We start from the raw sequence: 21,149 nt of genomic DNA, 5'->3' as shown, positions 1-21,149 counted from the left end.
TTGCGAGGAAACCCGGGTGGGCACACCCGCAAGAGCTCAGTACAGGAACCTGCAGCACAGCCCTGAGAGCGAACCCGCTGCTTTCACAAGTTTTACTGTACACGGGAGCACTGCTTGCCCTGAAACCCTCCATCCTTCCCACCGGCACAGGCCGTGGATCGGCCACAGCACCGCAGGGCTGGAGGACACAGGGTCGGCCAAAGCGCGCTGCCAGCGCCTCCCACTCCGGCAGCGACCACCGGGGCGGGGGCCTAGCGCTCCTCGCAGCATTCGTCCCTTGCGGGGCGGCTCCGTCCTCCCGAGCGTGCCGACCGCAGCCCCCTCGGCTTTCCACCAGCCCCGGCGGAAAGCTCGCGACTGTCCCTCAGACACGCTGCCGCCGTGACGCCGCAGTGACGCGCGCGGGTCGCGCCGGCGGCGGCGGGGCCGTGCAGCCGTTGGCGGGGCGGGGCGGCGCCGCGTGCCCGCCCCCTGCCTGCGCCCGCCCGCCCGCTCGGCGCTGCCGGGGCCGCTGCGGAGCCTCCGCCGAGGGAGCCGGGGGAGTCACCGCCGCCGCCACCGTCACCGCCGCCGCCACCGCCACCGCCGCCTGGGTGAGCTCGGGGTGCCCCGGGCGCTCGGCGGAAAGCCGAGGCCAGGCATGGGCCTAATCTTCGCCAAGCTGTGGAGCCTCTTCGGTAGCCAAGGTGGGCGCGCGGGCCCGAACCGGCGGCGGGGCGGGCGGCGAGCGGAGCCCGCGGGGCTGCGGGGGCCGCGGGCAGCCGTGGGGGCTCGGGGCCGGCTCCGCTCGCCGGGCTTCCCCTGAAGGCCCGCCCAGCCAAAAGTTGGGCTTTGCTTTGTGCGGCGCCGCGAGCGCTGGTCCCGCGGCGCCTCATGCTCGGGGTCGCTTTGTCTGAGCTGCCGAGGTGGTCCCTCCTCTCCCCTCCTCCCCGGCCGCCGCTGCCCCGAGCCCCGCGGGCGGTGCGCGCCCGGCGTCCGCGGCGGCCGGCACTGCTGAGGCTGCGGCGGACCAGGACCGTCCCTCTTGGCTTCGCCGATCCTCCTGTCTAAGTCGGGGTCTGTTATTAAAATCGTGTCGTTTTAGTCTTTAATTAAAAGGAAAAGAAGGACACCAAACATGTAAGGGCCTTCGAGGTAAAGATCTGTTTGTGTTTTGGCAAAGATGTTAGTTAAATACAGTTAGTGACCCAAGGAAATCAGTTCTCCAGCCAAAAATAAAAAGGTCGTAAGGGGATAGTGTCGCTTTCCATGCTCTCCTGCCCAGTTCATCCAGCCCTGCAATCACAGCTCATGTTCTAATCCAGAGCTCAAAATTTGGGTCTGCCACCACCTTACTTCATATGGTTATCATAAAAGTAGAAAGTTATGGTTTATCTGTTAATTTATTTATTTTAATGATTTTGGTTTACCTAGCCAGCCTTGTTTAGAAAATTAAATAGTTAACAGTAACATCGTTTTGCCTGCTCCAAGCTCAGGGCCTCAAGCAAAAACAATATAAAGAATAAAATCATTAATTGTTCTCTCATCAGGTTTCAAAATGTGTCCCTCATTTCCACTTTAAAGTTATTGAAAATGCAGTTAAGCTTTTTTTTTTTTCGTGCAATGCTCTGTTGCAAGTTTTTGGAGGCAGATACACCTGGTGTACTTTAATAGTTTTCTGCCTGTGATTGCCCATAACCCAGTCTAATTCTGTACATACCGAAGCCTCAGTGTGTGTGCACATTGACATCTGTATATCAAACTGTCTTTCATGGGATGGAATTGGGATCCAGTCCCAGATCATTTCTTTTTCTCATGCGTACACCATCCTACCACATCATTCCTGAAGTCTTCTAACAATCTTCTGGAATTTGTTGCTAATTTCTTGTTTTTTCTCCTATCCTCCAGAAGAATACTAAGTACCCTTTTTTTGTTTTCATCAAGTAGTGCAATCTGCAACTCTTTTCTTCCATGAAGTATTCCAAAGACTCCAAAGAGATCTATAAGCAGGGAACTGATCAGCAGATAACTGGTAGTATTTAGTATTTGCCTCTATGGCAAATAGTGTAGATTATGATGTCAGTATTTATCTTCAGGAAAACACATTGTCCTGGTTATTGTATATTATTTCCTGGAAGAAAAGTTATTCTTCATTGTGAGTGACCCTGGCTGGATGCCAGATGCCCACCAAAGCAGCTCTGTGACTCCCCTCCTCAGCTGGAGGGGGGCGGAGAAAACAGAGCAAAAAGGCTTCTGGACTGAGATAGGAAAGGGAGAGATCACTCACCAGTTCCCATCATGGGCAAAACAGACCCAATTTGTGAAATTAATATAATTCATTGCCAATCAAACCAGAACAGGTTAATGAGAAATAAAACCAGGTCTTCTGAACGTCTGCTCCCCACTCCTCCCTCTTTTTTTCCCAGGATTAGCTTTATTTATTTTTGGTTCTCTACCACCTTCCTGCAGGAGGGAATAGGGAATGGGGGCTATGGTCAGTTCATCACATATTGTTTCTGCCACGTTCTTTTTTATGGAGAGGACTGCATCACCTGTTCCAGTGTGGCATCTCTCCCATGGGAGACAGTCCTCCATGGACTTCTCCAGTGTGTATTCTTCCCAAGGTCTGCAGTTCTTCACTCATGTTCCAGCACGAGTCCATTTCACGAGGCGCAGTCCTCAGGGACGGGCCATTCCAGCGTGGATCCCCCACAAGATCACAAACCTGCCAGCAGACCTGGTCCAGAGTGAACTTCTCTCCACAGGTTGTTGCCAGGAGCCTGCTCCAACATGAATGTCCAGTGGGGTCAGAGCTGCCTTTGGGATCTGCCTGCTCTAGCATGGTGTCGTTCATGGGATGCAGGTGGATCTCTGTTCCCCCGCGGACCTCTGGCTGCAGGGGCGCAGCTGCCTCACCATGGGCTGTGGGTGCATCCCTGACACCTGCAGCACCTCCTCCCCCTCCTCCTGCACCAACCTTGGAGTCAGCAGAGTTGTTTCTCTCACAGATTCTCACTCCTCTGTTCTCTGTCTGTAATTTCACCCGTGCAATAACTTTTTCTCATGTTAAAAATGTTGTCCCAGAGGCATTGCACCTCTTACTGGTGGCCTTGGCTGGCACTGGCTGTATACACATAGGAGAAGTTTCTAGGAGTTTCTCAGAAAACACTGTGTAGCCCTCCCCACTATCAAAATCTCACGTTGCAAACCTAATGCATTCATATATTTAAATGGTTAATGAAATATTAGTCTCACAGTTAAACAGATGAGATAATACTGTGAAATATTTACTCTTTGGCATTTATCCCAATAAGAGACTTAGGGTGTGTCCTGATCCTGGTTTAGTGCTGGATTTGTCTTTTGTTTCATTTTTGCTTTGTTTTGGGTTGTTTTTGGTTTTTTTTTACCTCCTCTTGTGTAACCACAGAAGCGAAAGTGACTTTCTTTTCATGGCCAAAACTGAAATTTCATTCTAGAAAGTTTGCTTCAAACATAAATTTCTGATCTAATGGGAAATTACTCTCCAACAACACAACTGTGTTTTCTAATATCATTACTCATAATAAAGCATAGTAATTTCTGAGTTGATTTTGGTTGCTCTTCTAGTTACATCAAATCTTGATAGTTCCGTGGAGAATTCACAGGCTGTCCTGTGGTGTTGCTTTATTGAGCAGACTAGCCCACACTGATTTTGGCTGTATATAGGGAATATTCCGAAGATGCAGATAGGGTCTGCTGTGTGCAGATCATGGTATCAGTTCTCATGTGGGAGTTGTGTGATAACCTGCAGCACTTGGCAAAAGGAAGGGTGAAACTAAGGAAAGATTTGAAAGTTCCATCTATGTTCTGTCGAGTAGAGCACAGGGGTTGAGGTGTGTCTTAAGTCTTTCAGCTCTCAAATGTATATTGTCTCATAATCAAGTAGTAATTGAATGATGTGAACTGAAATAGAGATATTTTTACTCATAAAAGAAACAGTTGGCTTTAAAATAGACTTTTGTCATTTTTCTAGGTGACTTTCTAATTGCTTCATGATAATTTTTCCTTTTTTTTGAAATTGACAAAAAACATTACTCAAGTATTGTTTTATTTAAAATATCATTCTTAGCAGCCTTTTAGAGTCTAGATGCTAAATTGCATAAGTTTAGTTGAATTTACTTTTATTAGACTTAATAACTTATTAACTTAGTAACTTACTTCAGAAGTTTTAAAAAATCAGACTCCAAAAATGACCCACTGAAGCTATGATTCAGTAGTCAGGTGGCACATTCTTCTAAGCAACATGTAGTAGTGTGGACAGATGGTGGAGCCAATAAGTTAGTGCCTGTGTTAATGCATGTCTGAGTAAAACTTGCTTGACTTATCATTCCATCAATATTACCAAGATAGCTCTTAATTAAACTGTGGGTTAAAAATAGAAGTGAATGTCAGCAACCCTGATAAAGATAAATGACTGTTATCAAAACCTTATATTTTTAATGTGGTGTATAGAGTTCTTTGAGAAGCTCACAAGTCTAGGGTTTACTTATTTTTGGAATGGTAATTATTCAGCGTCTATACAGGTTGCTCTGAATAATTGCTACAGTTATTAAAAAGTTGCTTTAAGAAAAGTAATGGTAAGCTCTAATTGAAGATGATTGAACTTCTGTAACTCCAGTTTATTTCACTTGGCCTTACTGGCAGTTCCCAGTCAGGTTAGGAGAGACCATTATCTAAAAAACCAAATGGTTTTTGTTTCCTCTGACTACTAACAGTTATTGACAGCTTCTCTACTTCCTTGTAATCAAATCTGGGGATACAAAATGTATTTTAGCAGTTATTTTGTGCTTAAGAGAAGACTCTAAGTTAGCTGTTAGTGTGCAGAATGAGTCTTTGTATTGAAACCTCTTTGACCTCCAGAATTATGCCATTCCTCCTGCCTTCTTTCTAGCAAACTGCATTCTGTCTTCAACTCTGAGGCCTCCAAGGTTGTTGCTCTTTGGAACCAGATGAGCATTTTGTTTCACAGCTTGAAAGATGTTGGTACTCTCAGTAGTCATTTCTTCCAAATATGTTAGAAGTCTTGTCATTGAAGTATTTAGATTTTTTTTATTTTTATCTTTTGCAAAGTAGAGAAAAAGGCATGTTGGGAGAATAAAATCTTCAGTTTTGGACCCTTTTCTCACAGAGAAATATTGATGAGTAAGGAAGAAAAGAGTCTATTATGTCTTTCTTCTAACATCTGGCAGAAGATAATCTTGACTGTCCTGTGGTTTTGTAATACTAAACTGCCACAGATTTTTTTTAACAGTATTATATATCAATTTTTTAAAACTGTATGCTAGAAAGGGTTGATGAAACCAAGAAACCCTTGTATTCTTTAAGGAGTAGTTTAATCCTGTCTTTTCTATTTTTCCCCTGCATATGCCTACTTCTTCTACTTTCCCCATCTTCCCTCCCTCTTTCTACGTGATTTATAAAGACTCTTCTGCTCTCTCAATTTTGTTATGGATTTTCTTCTTCTTTTGCCAAGAACATGGTGGACTGGGAGGATATTAATGAATACAACCTAAACTGACTTTTAATACCAGCCAGTGAAAGGGAAAAACTTGGGTTAGTCTGTAAGTACAGAACACAAATCACTAGCTATGATTTACCCAGTAACTGTCCTTCCTCCTAAATGTGGCATCTGTCTTCTCCTAGTTACTCTTGTAAACAAATAGCTGTCATGCTAAAATTCTGTTCTATCTTAGTTTGGTAGTTTTTAAGCTCACATGTTTTTCCTCTAATGCACATCTATGTGTGATTTTTTTGTTTTCATCAAACTAGACAGAAATTCAACTTTTGAATATGTTTGTAAGTGAAGAGTTTCCATTACTATAGTTCTGGAATCTGCTACTTGTGTGAAATACCCATGATTTCATCTTAGTATTTTCATGCCAAGATCACTATTAATTAACACTTGGGTGACTGTTTATTGTTTGTGGTTATTCAATCACTGTATGAACCACCATTTGACTATGAAGTAACACAGATAAGATCTGCCTTTTTTTCCCAGTTAGTGTTGGACCATTCACACTTCAGTGGCTTTGAAAAGCAGCCATCTCAATGGAGGTTTTTTCTTCATCATTTAGTGTGATGTTGCATCATCCAACACTCCAACCATTCATGCCTAATATGATGTGTTCTGATAAGAAGATGAGAGAGCAGTATAATGCCTGACTGGAATTTCTTTTCTTTCTTGAAAATAACTTAAACAGAATGCTGCAATAGTAGAATCATCTTCCTGGCAATAGTTGACAACGTTTGGTTTGAAAAAAAGGGAAGGTATTTCTGTGTTTGGACCTTTAAAACTCTTTAAATTTAACTATATTTGAAGAAGAGGTGGACAGTCAAGCTACTAGGCATGATTTATTAGCCTTGAAAGTAGAGAGGATTTCATACTATTTATGTATTGGGAAAGGTTATTAATTACTGATGCTGTTGTTAGTGGGGCTAAAAGCACTCCCGCATTTACAGTCAGGAAATGTTCTTTTCTTAGGATGTGTTGGCAGGATGCAGTCGTGGGAGAACTGCCACAGGGAAATACATTTTATCCTCTGTTATGACCCTATTGCATAGCAAAACTTAGAGAAGTTCCAAACAACAAAATATTTTGTTATGGTAATATTCAATATAAAAAGACCTAGGTTACTATATATAAATAGATTCTTAACCAAAATGCTTCAGTTTTTCCTTAAACCACCCACTTTTTGGGTAAAAAACATCAATTTGATACTTATGATAGATCTTCTGATCTAGTAACTTGTTTGATCCTGTAGATCAAGTGTGGTATTTTGTAGGAAATCTTTAAACTGTGAACCATGTTTTGCTTTGAAATAAGTGCCCTAGAATTGTAAATATTATCTATTTAAAAGTGAACTTGTTCACAGAGTTTTTATATATCCATTTGCAAATTTTTCACTCTCAAGTGGTTTGCTTATTTTTGTCAGTAATTAGATCAGTATGCTGAGGCTACACACATGCAGCAAAAGAGCCACCATTCTAAGTGGTTGTGATACTGGATTTGAAATTCTGAGGGATTATTTACAGCGAAGCATATAAATTTTGGAGGATTTTTTTACTGATTTTGTTTGTTTGGTTGATTTCTGTTTTGTCTCCCCTGTGCCTGGATACAAACAATGTTGCAGCAATTGCGAGATCACTGTTTTGTATGTTGGACTTTACAGCAGGTTGGGGCATGGGTTCTTTCCTTTCTGCTCAGCACTGATGAGGCCTCACCTGCAGTACCATGTCCAGTTCTGGCCTCCTCAGTGCAAGAGAGTCATGGAGAGTCATCCTGGGGAGAGACCAGTGATGGGCTGCAAGGGTGATGAGGGACTGGAGCATCTCACATGTGAGAAAAGGAGGTGCAAAGATGGAGAGCCAGGCTTGTCTTAGTGGTGCCCAGTGACAGGACTGGGCCACTGCACAAACTGAAAGGCACAAGTTCCCTCTGAACATCAGGAAACACTTTTTCACTGTGAGGATGACTGAGCAATGACTCAGGCTGTCCAAGGAGGCTGTGGAGTTTCCATCTTGGATATATTAAAAACCCATCTGGACATGGTCCTAGGCCACTGGCTCCATGGGCCTGGTTCAGCAAAGAGGTTCGACCAGATCATCTCCAGAGGTGTCTTCCAGCCTTGACCATTCTATCATTCTGTGACTTTTCAGTTCAGAAGTTGCAAAATCAGAATCTGTGGCCTATTCAAAATACAGTTTCCTCTTAGATTCTATGGTGTGAATAATGATGGTACCTTAACAAATGGTTATTATTGATCCTTGAATGTTAGGGTAATATCTTTTGCAGTCTTTGGATATTTTGTAGTGTTCTTAGCATGATACACTGCTATGGATTATATTTTTTCACTGTACTTTTCTTTCTGAAACTAGATGTTGTAGATGAAGTAATCATTAGTAACCATACCTTTATAAGGTATTGATATAAAAGAAACAAGTGGTTGCTTTCTTCAGTAAGGGAGAGTGATTAACCAGAATTATAATTATTGCTGTTTCCATGGATTTATTTTTGTCTCTCTTTTTTTTTTTCTTTTTTCTTTTTTTGTATTTGCAGAGCACAAAGTAATCATAGTGGGACTTGACAATGCTGGCAAGACTACTATTCTTTACCAGTTGTAAGTATATGAACTAATTGTTTTTCTGTTTGCATTTTATTACTTGTCACTGTTTAATCTTTGAAAATTCAGCTTTGTAACCTGATGTAATCTCTAGGGCTCTAGATCACACTTTGTACATTAATGGTATGAGTTGTTCTAAACAGAATGAATGTTTAAAGGATAAGTGAAGGAACTGCTCTGCTTTAAAACTGAACTGTAAATTGAACAACAAATTTGTACATCCAAGCACAAAGTGAACTGCAGGTTTTTTTTCCCATGAAAGTCTGTCTGAATTTGTATGCATAGAAATAATCCTGTTTCCAGTAACTGCAGAAAAGAACACAATTTTTAAATTAATATAAATTCTAGCCACCCTGCAAAAAATCCAAAAATGTTTCCAAATGTTTCTCAATTCCAGTGTCTAATACTGTGATAGAGAATTCCTGAAAATAATATTTCAGCTTTCCCAGGTCCTACCTTACTCATTTTCAATAGCATCATTGCACCCAAATCTTGGCAGCATTACAAGAATATCCATAATAAATTCAAGAGTGTTGTCAGGACCATAATTACTATTGCAATTGTGGAAAAGGAGGAGAGTATAGATAAATTAATGTCCTTATATTTGGATATCAAAGCAACACAGTATGCTTTCCAGAAATACTTCCTATTCATGAAGATTTTGGGCAAGCTTAAAGGTGGAACTGAGCAATTTTCAGCAATGTAACCAAACAGTCCTTTGGGATTTAATATCTAGTTACTAAGTAGAGTGCTTTGATAAAATTATATTCTGATTTATATTTTGCATAGTTTAGTGGTTTTTATATTTGGAATCTTTAGAATGGCAGCTTCTGCTTTAAAACAAGTGCATTTTAAGTGTCTGTTAATGTCCTTTAGAAAGGCAGTCCTATAACATTTAACCATTTGTTATGCCTTTTATGTGCTTTTTTTCCTTGCTGATTTCTTTAAGCATGAATACAGTCACTGCTTTCTAAAGTTCAAATGTATAGCTTTTTTAAAATATGCCTGATTTTTTAAAATATTTTTTGTCAGTTATACATATTTACTTTTTCTACAAAAAAATTGTTATAACTGGACTCTAACAAGCCTTGTGGATTTTGCTGACTGGTCTTTTTGGTGTGATATTGTTTCCTTTAGCTTAATGAATGAGGTGGTTCATACTTCTCCAACCATAGGAAGCAATGTAGAAGAAATAGTGGTGAAAAACACTCATTTCTTAATGTGGGATATTGGAGGACAAGAATCATTACGGTCATCGTGGAATACCTATTATTCAAACACAGAGGTATGAGAAGATGCTTTGAAATCTGCAAGTTGAATTAAGTTTATTTGAAATTATATTTATTTATTAGGAATATTTGTAGACTTTTGTAGAGATTGTAGCTGTATTGTTTTTGCATTCTAATGAGGGAGACTAAGGTATCTCTGGTATGCAGCCATTTTTCTGGTAATATTTGAAGCATTTTTTCTGTGTACTTTACTGTAGAGTTATTTGATCTGTGCTATAAACTGTGAAGTTAGACTTTTTCTAGGCAATCAAATGATAATGAAATGCATTTTAGATCAGTTTTTTTGCTTGCGTTTTTAAGTAGATTAAAAAGAAAATTTTGAAATGTAACTTGCAAATTTTGTGATGATTTGCAGTGGTCAACTGGACTTCTGTACATCCAGTCTGAAATGGTTTTAAAATAATGATAATTAGGAGGAAATGAGGTATGAAGGAATAAGGAATAAAGGAATGGAACTTTCTCTAAGCCTAGGCAGCAGTATTTAAACAGCTCATCAGCTCATAGCTTTTAACCAGAGGAGGAAGGAAAGTCTTGCTGTGCACTACTCGTCGGGTACTGGCAGAGCTGCTGTTGCTGGAAAGGTTGGAGAAGAATTCAGCAGCAGTTGACTTGTGGGGTTTGGTTTTTATGACATTCTTTTTGAGGCAGAGTTTATCAATACAAAATGCACATATAATCACTGAGGATTCTCTTTGAGATATCTGCACTGATGTAAAATATTCTAGACTTCATTTCTTACCATTTTTACTAAAAGCAGAGACCTCTTGTAGATACTACTCCTTATATAAGTATTCCATCCTCTTGTAAAATTAGGTTTTTTATCTCTTCTTTTTTCTGTATCTTTTCCTGTGCTGTTGAAGAGAGGTGAGATCTGTGATCTGCCCTAGATCTACTGTAAGCCTGAAAATGACATCTCAACCTTAATCTCTAGTATTTTAGACTAATTTTTTATTTTATGTGGAAAAGTGCAGCTACATCTAAGAAACGCATGAACTTAAAGAGACTTCTACCAGCATTATCTGGTATAGAGCAAGAAGTTCTTGGCATTTATCCCTTGAGTATCTTTGATTTTGGAATTTGGAGAGTTGCATATATTATTTTTCTGATACTTTTGGGATGCTCTTTGTATTCTGTCTAGCAAGTGTTTGAAATCCAGTGCCTTGTAGTACTTGGATAGAACTTTCCCTTTACTTAGAAGCTTTGTCTGCTGGGAGCAGTTGAGGAAGAAAAGAGATCTGTTTACTATGCTAATCCTAGCCTCCTCATATGAATAATTCTATTACTGTTCCACCTCATCTGCTAGGCATCTCCAAGTCACAGCAGCATTAAATTGACTCAGGTTCTCATACTTTGTGGTCATTTTCAATGGCTAATGAATCCCTTTAATTTTATAAGGCAAAGTGATTTGGAGGATATGTTGGAGAATTACAACATTAATTTCTGATTCTCCTTTTTTGCTACTCTCTTTTCTTTTGTCACTTTCTCTTTTCTAGTGTCCTCTAAAAGTGTCTGTCTCTTCTGTAGATAGACTTGTGGTAGTGGTATCTTGAAATTGTGCTTTCTGTAATTTGTAGTTTTTGTTTACATATTGTACTATTGGTGTTTTTCCCTAGTTCATCATTCTGGTTGTTGACAGCATTGACAGAGAGCGACTTTCTATTACAAAAGAAGAACTTTATAGAATGCTGGCTCATGAGGTATGGTGGGGAGTTGGGATAACAGTTTTTTTAAGAGCAGTTAAATAACGTTTCATGTTTCCTATGTTAACAAAAATAATACCATCAGGAAAAAATTTGAGAATAAGTGTGCATTCATGTTGATCACATTTTAAAATCATGTAAGTTATAAATAAGGAGAAAAATTATTATGAAGCACTCTTCAAATAGGACTTGCTTGATTGTAATCAAATCAGTCTACTTTGCAAATGTTGGACTTGGAAAATATGTTATGCTTCATATTAATGTAACTGGGTATTGTTGTCCTTTACCACTGACTAGTTAAATGTTAGTGGCTAAAATGTTTAATTTTAGAGAAATGGAATTGCCTGCTTTTTTTGTTTGTTCTAATCCTGTTCCTTAAAGTTAAGGAGTATATATCATACTATGGGAAAATTAATTTCAGTTCATTTTCCTTCAGAATTATTTGTTTGTATTTTTATTATATGTTGTCCTGGGGACTGCTCAGCTTTAGGTCAACTCACTCAAACATCCTAAATTAACTTGTATATTTGCTTAGGTAAAATATGCTAAAACCTTTTGTGATCACTCTGAAGCTGAATTGATATTGTTTTAAATCTAAATATTCTCCTTCATTTTTGAAAGGAAAGGATTTAGTACAGTAAAAGTAATCCTGTTGGGTTAATTTCTCTGAGAGATTTGTTGTCACATAAGGTTTTGATTTGCATTTTAATATTAATTGTAGTTTGGGTCTAATAGTAAGGAGTACATTTCCACAAAAAGGTGGAAAAATTACTTCTTGTGCTGAAGTTTTCCCATATAGTTTTTTTGGTTTCCAGTCTCAAACTCTTAAGAAATTGTGATCTATCATATCTTGAAATCAGTTGGTAGGCCTAGACTAGGCTACTTGTAGGCTTGAATTTTCAGCTGTAGATCATAAAGCTTTGTTGTTTTCAGGGTTTTTTTCCCTTGGTGGAAAAATAGTCTCAAAATTTAACATACACTGAAATGCATTGAACACTTTTAGTTGCAACTGTCAGCTTCCTGAGTATTAGATTTGTTTACCCTTCTGCTCTTTTAAAGCCATACATTCTTGTCTGTTTGGAACGCTAAATTCCACACTGAAACAAAACTATTTTAATTAGTTATTAAAGTTGATGCAGCATTAAAACTCCCTTTTTTGAGCATTAGAGTTAAACTTCTAGTAATTCAGAAAGCTTTCTTAAATTATTACTGCTTTAATCAATACAGAACTTCTTTACTAAAGTTGAAGGAATTTCAAGGGACGGATATCTAGCAGGCTTTTCCATTTGAATAATATTTATTGTAGCACTAGCAATGTTTAACCAGACATAATTCTGCTGGCTGAGTGGTTTGGAGCATTATAAAGTGTATTTTGACGAGACTTTAATTAGTTATGTATGAACATGTGGTCAACACCAAGAGGATCCTCATATAATACTTTGCAATTTGATTCTCTGTGGTGGTGAGCACTTTTGAATAAATTATTTTTTCAGTCTTACTGTAACAAATACTTAGTGTAGTAAGACGGTTAAAACTCCGTGCTCCAGTGTAATTGTTGATTAGCTTGGATACAGTTGTTTTAACAAATGAAGTTAGCACAGTAGCCTTTTAGTTCTGTATAGTAACTGTAGGAGTACTCTGAACCGTTTCTAGGATTTACGGAAGGCTGCGGTTCTGATCTTCGCGAACAAGCAGGACATGAAAGGCTGCATGACGGCTGCCGAGATATCTGCCTACCTCACCCTCAGCTCCATAAAGGATCACCCATGGCACATTCAGTCCTGCTGTGCTTTGACAGGAGAGGGGTAAGTGCTATGACAGTTCCTGGTAAATGAGAATACTGATTTAGAAGCCTGCTGACACCAAAGTGGATTTTCTGAAAGTTCATATATTCTGAACTTTGCTGCCAGAGGGACATTTTGAATTTTTCTTCTTTGTAATTGAACCTTGTGGGTTTTTCATAGCTCAAACTTCAAATTCATATGAAAGTCTTTGACTTCTTGTTAAAAACCCCAAACCAAAAACCAAACACCACCTCTCCACCTAAGTATGTAGCTGTTGACATAGGTGTCTACTCTCTCTGTGCTACTTTCTTGCTCTGGTATGTCTTTCTATATTTAAAGAAATAATCTACTTTTTTTCTGTTCTAAACAACAGGAAGCTTCTAAGCTAGGAGGTTGAGGTGTTCAGGTTTTTTTTGGTTGGTTGGCTTTTTTGATTAGCATTGAAACCTAGTTTTTGATGAAAATTTACATAGATCTGTCATAAAACAAATTTCGTACTAATATTAAACTTTGTTTATATCTGACTAATGTAGCTATTTTTGAAATTTGTATACCTTATGCTAACAATTACTAACATGGAATGCTGGGCTAGCCTTACATCCTTAGTCTGAAAATACAAAATAAAATTTGGATACCTTTTAACAAGTTGGATAATGTCTTGCTTGTATGGTGTGAAGTGTACTGATTTCTCATCTTGATTTTTAAAGCCGTCTGGTAATGTGTGATATTTAGGGGTTTTTTGAGCTGTGTTGTACAACCTTTATAATACTGTGGTCTTGTGACATGAAAAATAGTGAATCCAGCTGAGTATTTGGGAAGGAAGAGCATCTACCTCACTTTCTAGCATGAAGTATTGTCTAATGCCATGGAGATGTCTTGTAGAGTGAATGGTGGCATTAACTTCCTTAGGGTGGAATGTGTTAATGAGAACAAAGTGGGGGTTTTTTTAATAGGGTGGATGTATTATTTTGTTCTAATAGTTAACTCTACTTTCCTTCTAGCAGTTTTGCTAAAGTCACTTTTGAGTAACAGAAGCATACTCAAAAGTGACTTATGGACTAACTAAGATCTTCAACCAAGTTGACATTTGAAGGAAAATAAAAATTAATAAATATGAGGTTTATTTTAGAAGCAGTGGTCATCCTAGGCTGCTTCTTTCGTATTGTAAAACAAAAAGCAATGAATATTTAGAATACTCTAAACTATGATAGCAGTGAGATAAACTTAGAAAAAAACATCCCCAGAGTTAGATAGCTGAGCTGAGTCTTCTCTGGGAAGATCTGACAATCGCGGGGATCAACATGATGTGAGTGAAGCTAGCATTCTTGGATAGCTAAACACTGGTTTACTGTAAAAAGGTAAAGGCTCAAAGGGGTATAAATTAGGTAACTAGGTCCCTAACTAGAAAATCAAAGGAAAGTCTGTCTTCTAAAATGGAAGATTTTTAAATGGAGATGCAAATTGAGTTAGGAAGCATATTAGATCCCATGCAGTCTTAGTATTCAGTATAAACACACTTTTAATTTTGTAATGTAATTTTGATGTACTGTCTTTTCATGAAACAATTCAGTTTGAATAATCTGCCCTTTATCTTTTAATATTAGTATGTAAAGGTCTAGCTTTCTGTAGAGCAAGAAAAAACTTTTTTCTTTTCATGTACTGGTGAGTAAGCATTTAAGGATAGTGTCTTTTAGGTTTACAAGGAAAAAAATTAAGTACTGCCAAGATTCAATAAAATAGAACGCTTGGCCATTTTCATGAGGCTAAAGCCTAAGCAGACTTAGTACACTGGTTGCTCTCTTCAGCTTTCAATCCCATTTCCTGTTGATTTAATTTATTTTAAGTGGCTGTTTTTGCACATAAAAACAAGTAGAAAATACCTTCAAGATTCTGGAATAGACCTCATGCCAAGTATAACATCTCTTATCTTTCAGATTATGCCAAGGCTTGGAGTGGATGACCTCCCGTATTGGAGTGAGATAGCTTTTTTTTTTTTGCCTTTTTTTTCTTTTTTTTTTTGTTATTCCTCCAAAAGAAGAGACTTCTATTTATCCTGTGAACATGTACATTTTTCTGTACTTTTGGCTGCTGAGGCAGTGATCAATGTTTAATTTATATCAGCCAACCTCCAAGCTGTGCTTGAATCAAGCGCAGTTGAACTGAAACACAAAAGTATTTTCTTAACTTTTTTTAATACACTAATCTTCAACTGGATGAACATATGTGAATCTGTTTTTAAACATTGAAATTCCTCTGAATATGAATTCTAACTTTTTCAATGATAGCTTTTTAAAATCTGTTTTGTCATTGTCAATATTTCATATTTCCTCTTTCTAAATAGTTGTATAACTTACTAACATTAATGAGCACATTTTATTTAATAATTAAAAGTAGCATTTAGGTTAACTTTACTCTGCCATAGCTTTAACCTCAAAGGATAACCATATCTCCAGCTGGACTTCCTGGAATATTAGTAGAATTCTAGTCAGCATGAGAATGAATAGTTATGAATGCAAATTTTTAAGTGCTTAATGAACTAGTTATAGTTAATATTATGGTGGCTTTTAATCTCATATACAATGGAACTTCTGCCTTAAAAGAAAACTGTTTCAGTCTCAGTTTCTCTGGTATGTAGTTCTAGGACATTCTTATATTCTTCTACTTGAAGGTACATCTCTGTACAGTGCATAAAAATATTATTACCAAGTGCTGGTGTGGTCATTTAGAACTTGAATACCTTTTCAAAGACGAATGAGTAATTAAATTTGGAATTATAGCAGCCAGTGTTATGTGTAGACTTGGTGTATTTTGTTAAAATTTTAAATTCTGTATACATGAGCCTTTCTCACCTTTTAGTGAGAGTGCTGTTTTCTAAATGAATACAAAATCAAAAGGGAAGCCAGATCTATAAACAAAACAAAACCATGGTGCTGTATCTGTAGACTTCAGAGTGAAGCTAATCTTGACATTTATTTATCTACTATCATACATGTTTTCAGATTCTGTTACAGAGAAATTATTTTGCCTTCATTTTTGGTTTTGGTCTTATTTGCACAAGCAGAGAACTTTTGACATTGTTTGAGTTAGGTTCCTTCACCTGAAATTTGAAAAACAGATGGTGAAAGAGTGGACTCAGTAACTGTTAATTCAATTGGAGTGGAATTAAGTTAAATCTAAAGATAATCTAAAGATATGGAGTTAGTTGTGAACATTAAGCATCAAATAAACCTAACCACCAGTCCCCCAAAAATTCCCACATGAGGACTGAAAAAAACAACAAATGAAAATGGATAGTGGATACCCAATTCCTAGCAAAGTGCCAGCAGCAGTCAGGTACCCAGCCTATCTAAACGCTTGGCAGGTTTTTCAGAAGCACTGTTCTGCACTTCTGCATGCCTAAAAGCCACATGGAGTTTGGTTACCTGAACTGTTTTGCAAACTGACTGTAGGCCTTTCATGACAAATGTTTTTGTTTAATCTTGTTTTGAAAATTTAAGCACACTGAGTTTTCTTTAATAAAATTTTAAGCTTTGTAAATTTCAATTTGCTTCCATTTTATTTAAATAAAATTTAATGAAATTTTAAAAGTATCAGCAAATATGTTGTCGTAAGTGTTGGAAAGACTTTGAATACATGTGGAAACAGTGATTAGTTGAATGAAGTTGTGTATTATTGCCAGTTGGAAAAAGTCACATTTAGGACTACATTGAGTGTCAAGTCAAAATGTTCAGAAAATAATTAAAGTCAGTGAAAAATAGTGTATAAAGAAAAAAGATGAATGCAAGGCAAGGTTAAAATCTGATATTAAAGCTGCTTGCTGTGATGTTTATCTGTTTTAATGTGTGAAAATAAGATTTATTTTGCTCTTAGGGAAGCAAATTATAAAGGCAAAAAATAAAATGACAGTATGAATGATGTTTCTTGTTTGGTGACTTAAAAATAAACCTGAAAATGAATCTAGATTGCAAACTGAAATTATATCATTCAGAAGGTAGTCCTGAATACTTACAAAGAGTAGTAGCTGGACATATTGCCCTTTGGTTGTTTTTTTTTTTAAAGGTATGATTTTGTATTTAATGCTTTCTAGCTAAAACCATTTGTAAATATATAGTTTGATTACTAAATCCAGTCTTACCTGAGGTAATACATAAAACTATGATTAGGAGGAAATGTCGGGTTGTAGACATAAGAGTAGCAGAATAATGGATGTTTTCTTTTGATTTCTTAGCACTCAAGACCTTAGAGTATCTTTACAGAATAAAGCATTCCTAACAAATGCTGTGATTTTTATCACCTAACAACTTTATTTTCTGCAAGAGTTTTCCATTGATAATACTGGTTTGTTCACAGCACTATTGCTGTGATATTTTTTTACTGTTACTATTTTTTGGGGAAAAATGCCTTGGTATGGAATTTTGGTGGGCCTATTTTTAATAACTTTGGAGCCTGTTAAACTAAAGATGTTTTGATCATAATATTTTTAAGTGTTACCATAGAATAAATACTCTGCTTTGCCAAATACTGCATTATGTTTGCTAATTTGAATGTAGTAAATATCTTGCAGTAGTTTTGCACTTAAAAGTATTCTGTGTTTAATATGCTGTTCACAAACAACAATGTTACTCACCTTAAGTTCAAGAAATTATGGTGTCCTATGCACATTTATGTTGTACTTCTGTAAATTGGTTGGCACATGGCTTTTTATTTGTTTATGTTTTTTTACTTTTTGTCTAGGTGGCAAAGAGATTCAGTATACCCAAAGCAGGGATTCTTTCCAGCCCTTTAAATACACTGCACTCAGTAAGGTGAAGAGGACTCGGGCACAGCTGCTCAAAATATTTGTCATCAAAATAAAATTGAGTTGTTCTATGAAGTTGGATGGGGTTTTTGTTTGTGAGTACTCTGGTGAGGAGGTATTGCAGCAGTGTAGCCTTGTCACCTTCATTTCATCTCCAGTCTGTTCACTGTGGCAGAATGGGTGCCTACATCATGTGCAGCTGTAGCCAGTTCACAGAACATCTTGGCTGGACACCTGCTTCCTTTCATCTCAGAGAAGCTCCCGCTTTGATCCTAAAGATCACATCATTTCAGCCATGGGAAGTGTGGGTCTTTGTTTGTTTTAGTGAAGGGTGTTTGTTTTAGTGGACTGTTCCCTTTCTCAGCAAGAATAAAACAAATCCAAACAAAAGACTGGAAAAAAAAAAAACTTGTATGGATCTCTTGTGTGTACATTTGACTATGCTTAGCATTTAGCTGAGTTTGCTCTTTCCTTTTGTAGAGTCTGCCTTGTGAAAGGGCCTAGAAGGCAACAGTGAGGAGAGCAGGATGAGAAAAACCTGGTCATGATGCCAGTGCTAGCAGCAGAAACTGGCATCTTGGAATAACCTTCAGCTTCTACAATTACCTCGATGATCTTTCAACATTGACTGATTCTATATTTTGCTTCCTGGGGGATAGTGCCCTAGCAAAGCTGCACACTGTCCACAATGTGTGTGCCCCCTGCAGTCAGGAGAGGCAGCTTTGTGCTAGGTTTGTTTCTTGCTAGGTGTGCTACTCTTCAGTTCAGTTGATTTCTCTTTTGCTGGGTAGTGATATGCATTTCATACAGAAAGTTTTCCTGGGTGTAACTGAAGACATTGTTCCAGTTGCACACCAGTTGTGTCCCCTAGATGGCAGGAAAGGATCAGTTTAACAGTACCTTACCTGCTTTAGCTTGTGTTCTAAGGCATCTGTCTGAAAGACTTCTAAAATGCCTCAGTAAATGAAGAGGCTGTGTACCACTACCTGAACCGTGAGGAACATGCCTAGATAAAATGGAGACAGCATAAGGGAGAGGAAGCTTGAATCACATCTTTGGTGGGAAGAAAGCTTACAGTGAGTTTTTAAAAAATTTGAAGCTGTTCTATAGCTTGAAGGCATTTTGTCTTAATTCTTTATGGTTAGAATTATATTCCAAACCTTCTGTTGTTGCTGCAACTGAGAATGCAGACAAGAATTAATGCAATTCCTGGCATATTTAATTGTAATAATAACTTCTGTCTGTTGTCCATGACACACTTAATTGTTTTTGAACTTTGGTTGGTGACAGTTGCTCCTGTAATGCTCTGTTGCACTGCTGCTCCTCAGAAATTGCAGGGATCTGGGATATTTGAACTGTCACCTTGCAGTGTATTTAGCTATGACGATGATTTGTTGTGTTTACTATATACTACTGCATATGAAGGCTAAATTCAAATAAAATAGTAGTTCTGTTGCAAGATTTAGATTATTTTTAGTGTAAGTAGTTCTCAAAATAGCAACCAATGCTGTGGGCAGTACCACCAGCAGACTTTAATTGTCCATGCTGTTTCTTGTGCAGTGATAAAATGTATCAGATCTCTCATATTTGTGTATTTCTCTTTATGCAGTGTTTTAAAAATTTATTATAACTACAACTATTCACAAGAGTATTGCCTAATAGTTAGCACTTCATTTTTATGTCTACATTGAAAGTTACTGCTGGCCAATGGAAATGGCTTGTATGGTCTCTAAAGGCTCATCCTCCATACTGAGCAAGAAAAGAAGTGGTGAAAAGTGTTGGGCCATCTCAGGAGGGACTGAAGTATATAAGACCATAATTTCATGTCTTTTCTAAGCATATTCTGTATTGAAGCAATGAACAAGAACTTCATGAAACTCACTATCTGTTTTGGCAGCTCAACTTTTACAGCTAGAAGCAAAAGTTAACCTGTATGTACAAGTTGTACCTAAGAGTTTAGTTGAAAAATCTTCGGACGTCTGGTGGGCCAGGTGATAGCAGTCATGACCTAGCTTAGCCATGCTCCAAGTCTGTAGGCTGAGATCCCATTCTGTCTCCGAAGTCACTCTGATAGATGTATAGGCACAGCATTCAGGATTTAAGCATATTTTCCAAGAAAGCTGACCTGGAGATGCCCACACCCTGAATGTGTGGGTACACCTTGTGTGTGGGTTGTTCAGCCCACGGAAGCCATCTCCAAAGCCAAAGCCCTACGCAGAGGCTTCTGTACTCTGCAGTGCATACGGTGCACTTGCTGCATCCACAAAGAATGAAGTGGATCTGCCTCCAGAGATCAATTTGGTCTCACCGCACTCCTCTCCTGAAGTGACCATGAAGTCACTGGAAGCTGAAATGCAGTGTACCAAGATAAAGTGAAAGTATTAATTGAAATTTTCAGATGTAAATTTCAGATTCACTGACATTTTAGAATTAGTTTTATTAAAAGGTACTGTTGGTTGGGAAAATATCTACCGAGTTCTTTTAAAACATTTCAGAAAACCTTGTTTCAAAAATAGGGCTGCTAAGACTGATAGTGACTTAAAATTTTGGTATTTGGCTAAAACTGGTCATAATTTTTTACAGTTTTAAGGAAAATATAACTCTTCTCAAGGAAAGTCTGGGGTTTGGCCCCTCATTTTTCAAGACTCCACTTTCAAAGCAGTGTTTTCACTGAATCATTTGAGTGCTTTTCATTTTTCCATTAGCTTCTTCCGTATTCCTTTTGAGGTTTTATTCCATTCTGTAGACTAGTTCACCAATTTAGGCTTGAATCTTTGCTATTCTAATCTCATGTTGAAAAAAGGACTTTTTGGTCAGCCTTGAAAGTTTGACAAGACATCGTCAACCACCACCAATACTCCACTGTCGGGAAAAACTTCAAATGCATTTTTAAAAAATAGTCTTGCTAGATGTTGCTTGGTGTTGATTTCAGTTGACTACACTACAATTAGAATCAGAAAAAGCCAATTGAAAGGTTAATGTTCAAACTTGTGGGAAAATATGAATAACTTGATTTGTTTTGAAAGATACAAATATATATATGTATATATAAATTTGTCATATTTAATGGAAATTGATGCACATACATACTGTAGTCTGACAAGTGAGTATTGAACAAGATCCCCATTGATCCTACAAATGCCTAAGCTCTCAGTTCTTAGCCTCTCCCATCCAACAGTTGTTTTGGATTTGGCACCTTTCAAAGATAAATACAACTTCTTAAAATATTTTTCATTCGCTTTTTTATCAGTAAGTTGCAAGGTAGCAGCTACTTGATAGATTCCATTTTCAATTGAGTAGGAAATGTAATGTACTTCTGTTCTGGAGGAAAATTGGTAAGTAATTACTGTAGAATTAAATCCTATTGCTTCTGTGAAAATAAACAATACAGGAAGTGTCTGGGGACTTGCAGTAGGATGCATAATCCAACAGTACTCATT

The 21,149-nt window shown here is 37.9% G+C and overlaps 1 protein-coding gene across 1 annotated transcript; it reads left to right on the top strand.

Annotated features, from left to right (window-relative positions):
- Positions 1–560: 560 nt before the first annotated feature.
- On the top strand, positions 561–17,784 carry ARL5B (ADP ribosylation factor like GTPase 5B). The gene is made up of 7 exons (XM_064408597.1): positions 561–686; positions 8,075–8,135; positions 9,276–9,423; positions 11,041–11,124; positions 12,781–12,932; positions 14,846–14,885; positions 17,646–17,784. Exons 1-7 carry the CDS (start codon positions 641–643, stop codon positions 17,718–17,720), a joined length of 606 nt encoding a protein of 201 aa, XP_064264667.1. The 5' UTR covers positions 561–640; the 3' UTR covers positions 17,721–17,784.
- The last annotated feature ends 3,365 nt before the right edge of the window (positions 17,785–21,149 follow it).

Source organism: Passer domesticus, chromosome 1, assembly GCF_036417665.1.
Source record: "Passer domesticus isolate bPasDom1 chromosome 1, bPasDom1.hap1, whole genome shotgun sequence".
In the NCBI taxonomy this organism is placed as follows: Eukaryota; Metazoa; Chordata; class Aves; order Passeriformes; family Passeridae; genus Passer; species Passer domesticus.
Note: the sequence above shows the minus strand (reverse complement) of the source record. Positions and strands in the feature narration are given on the sequence as shown.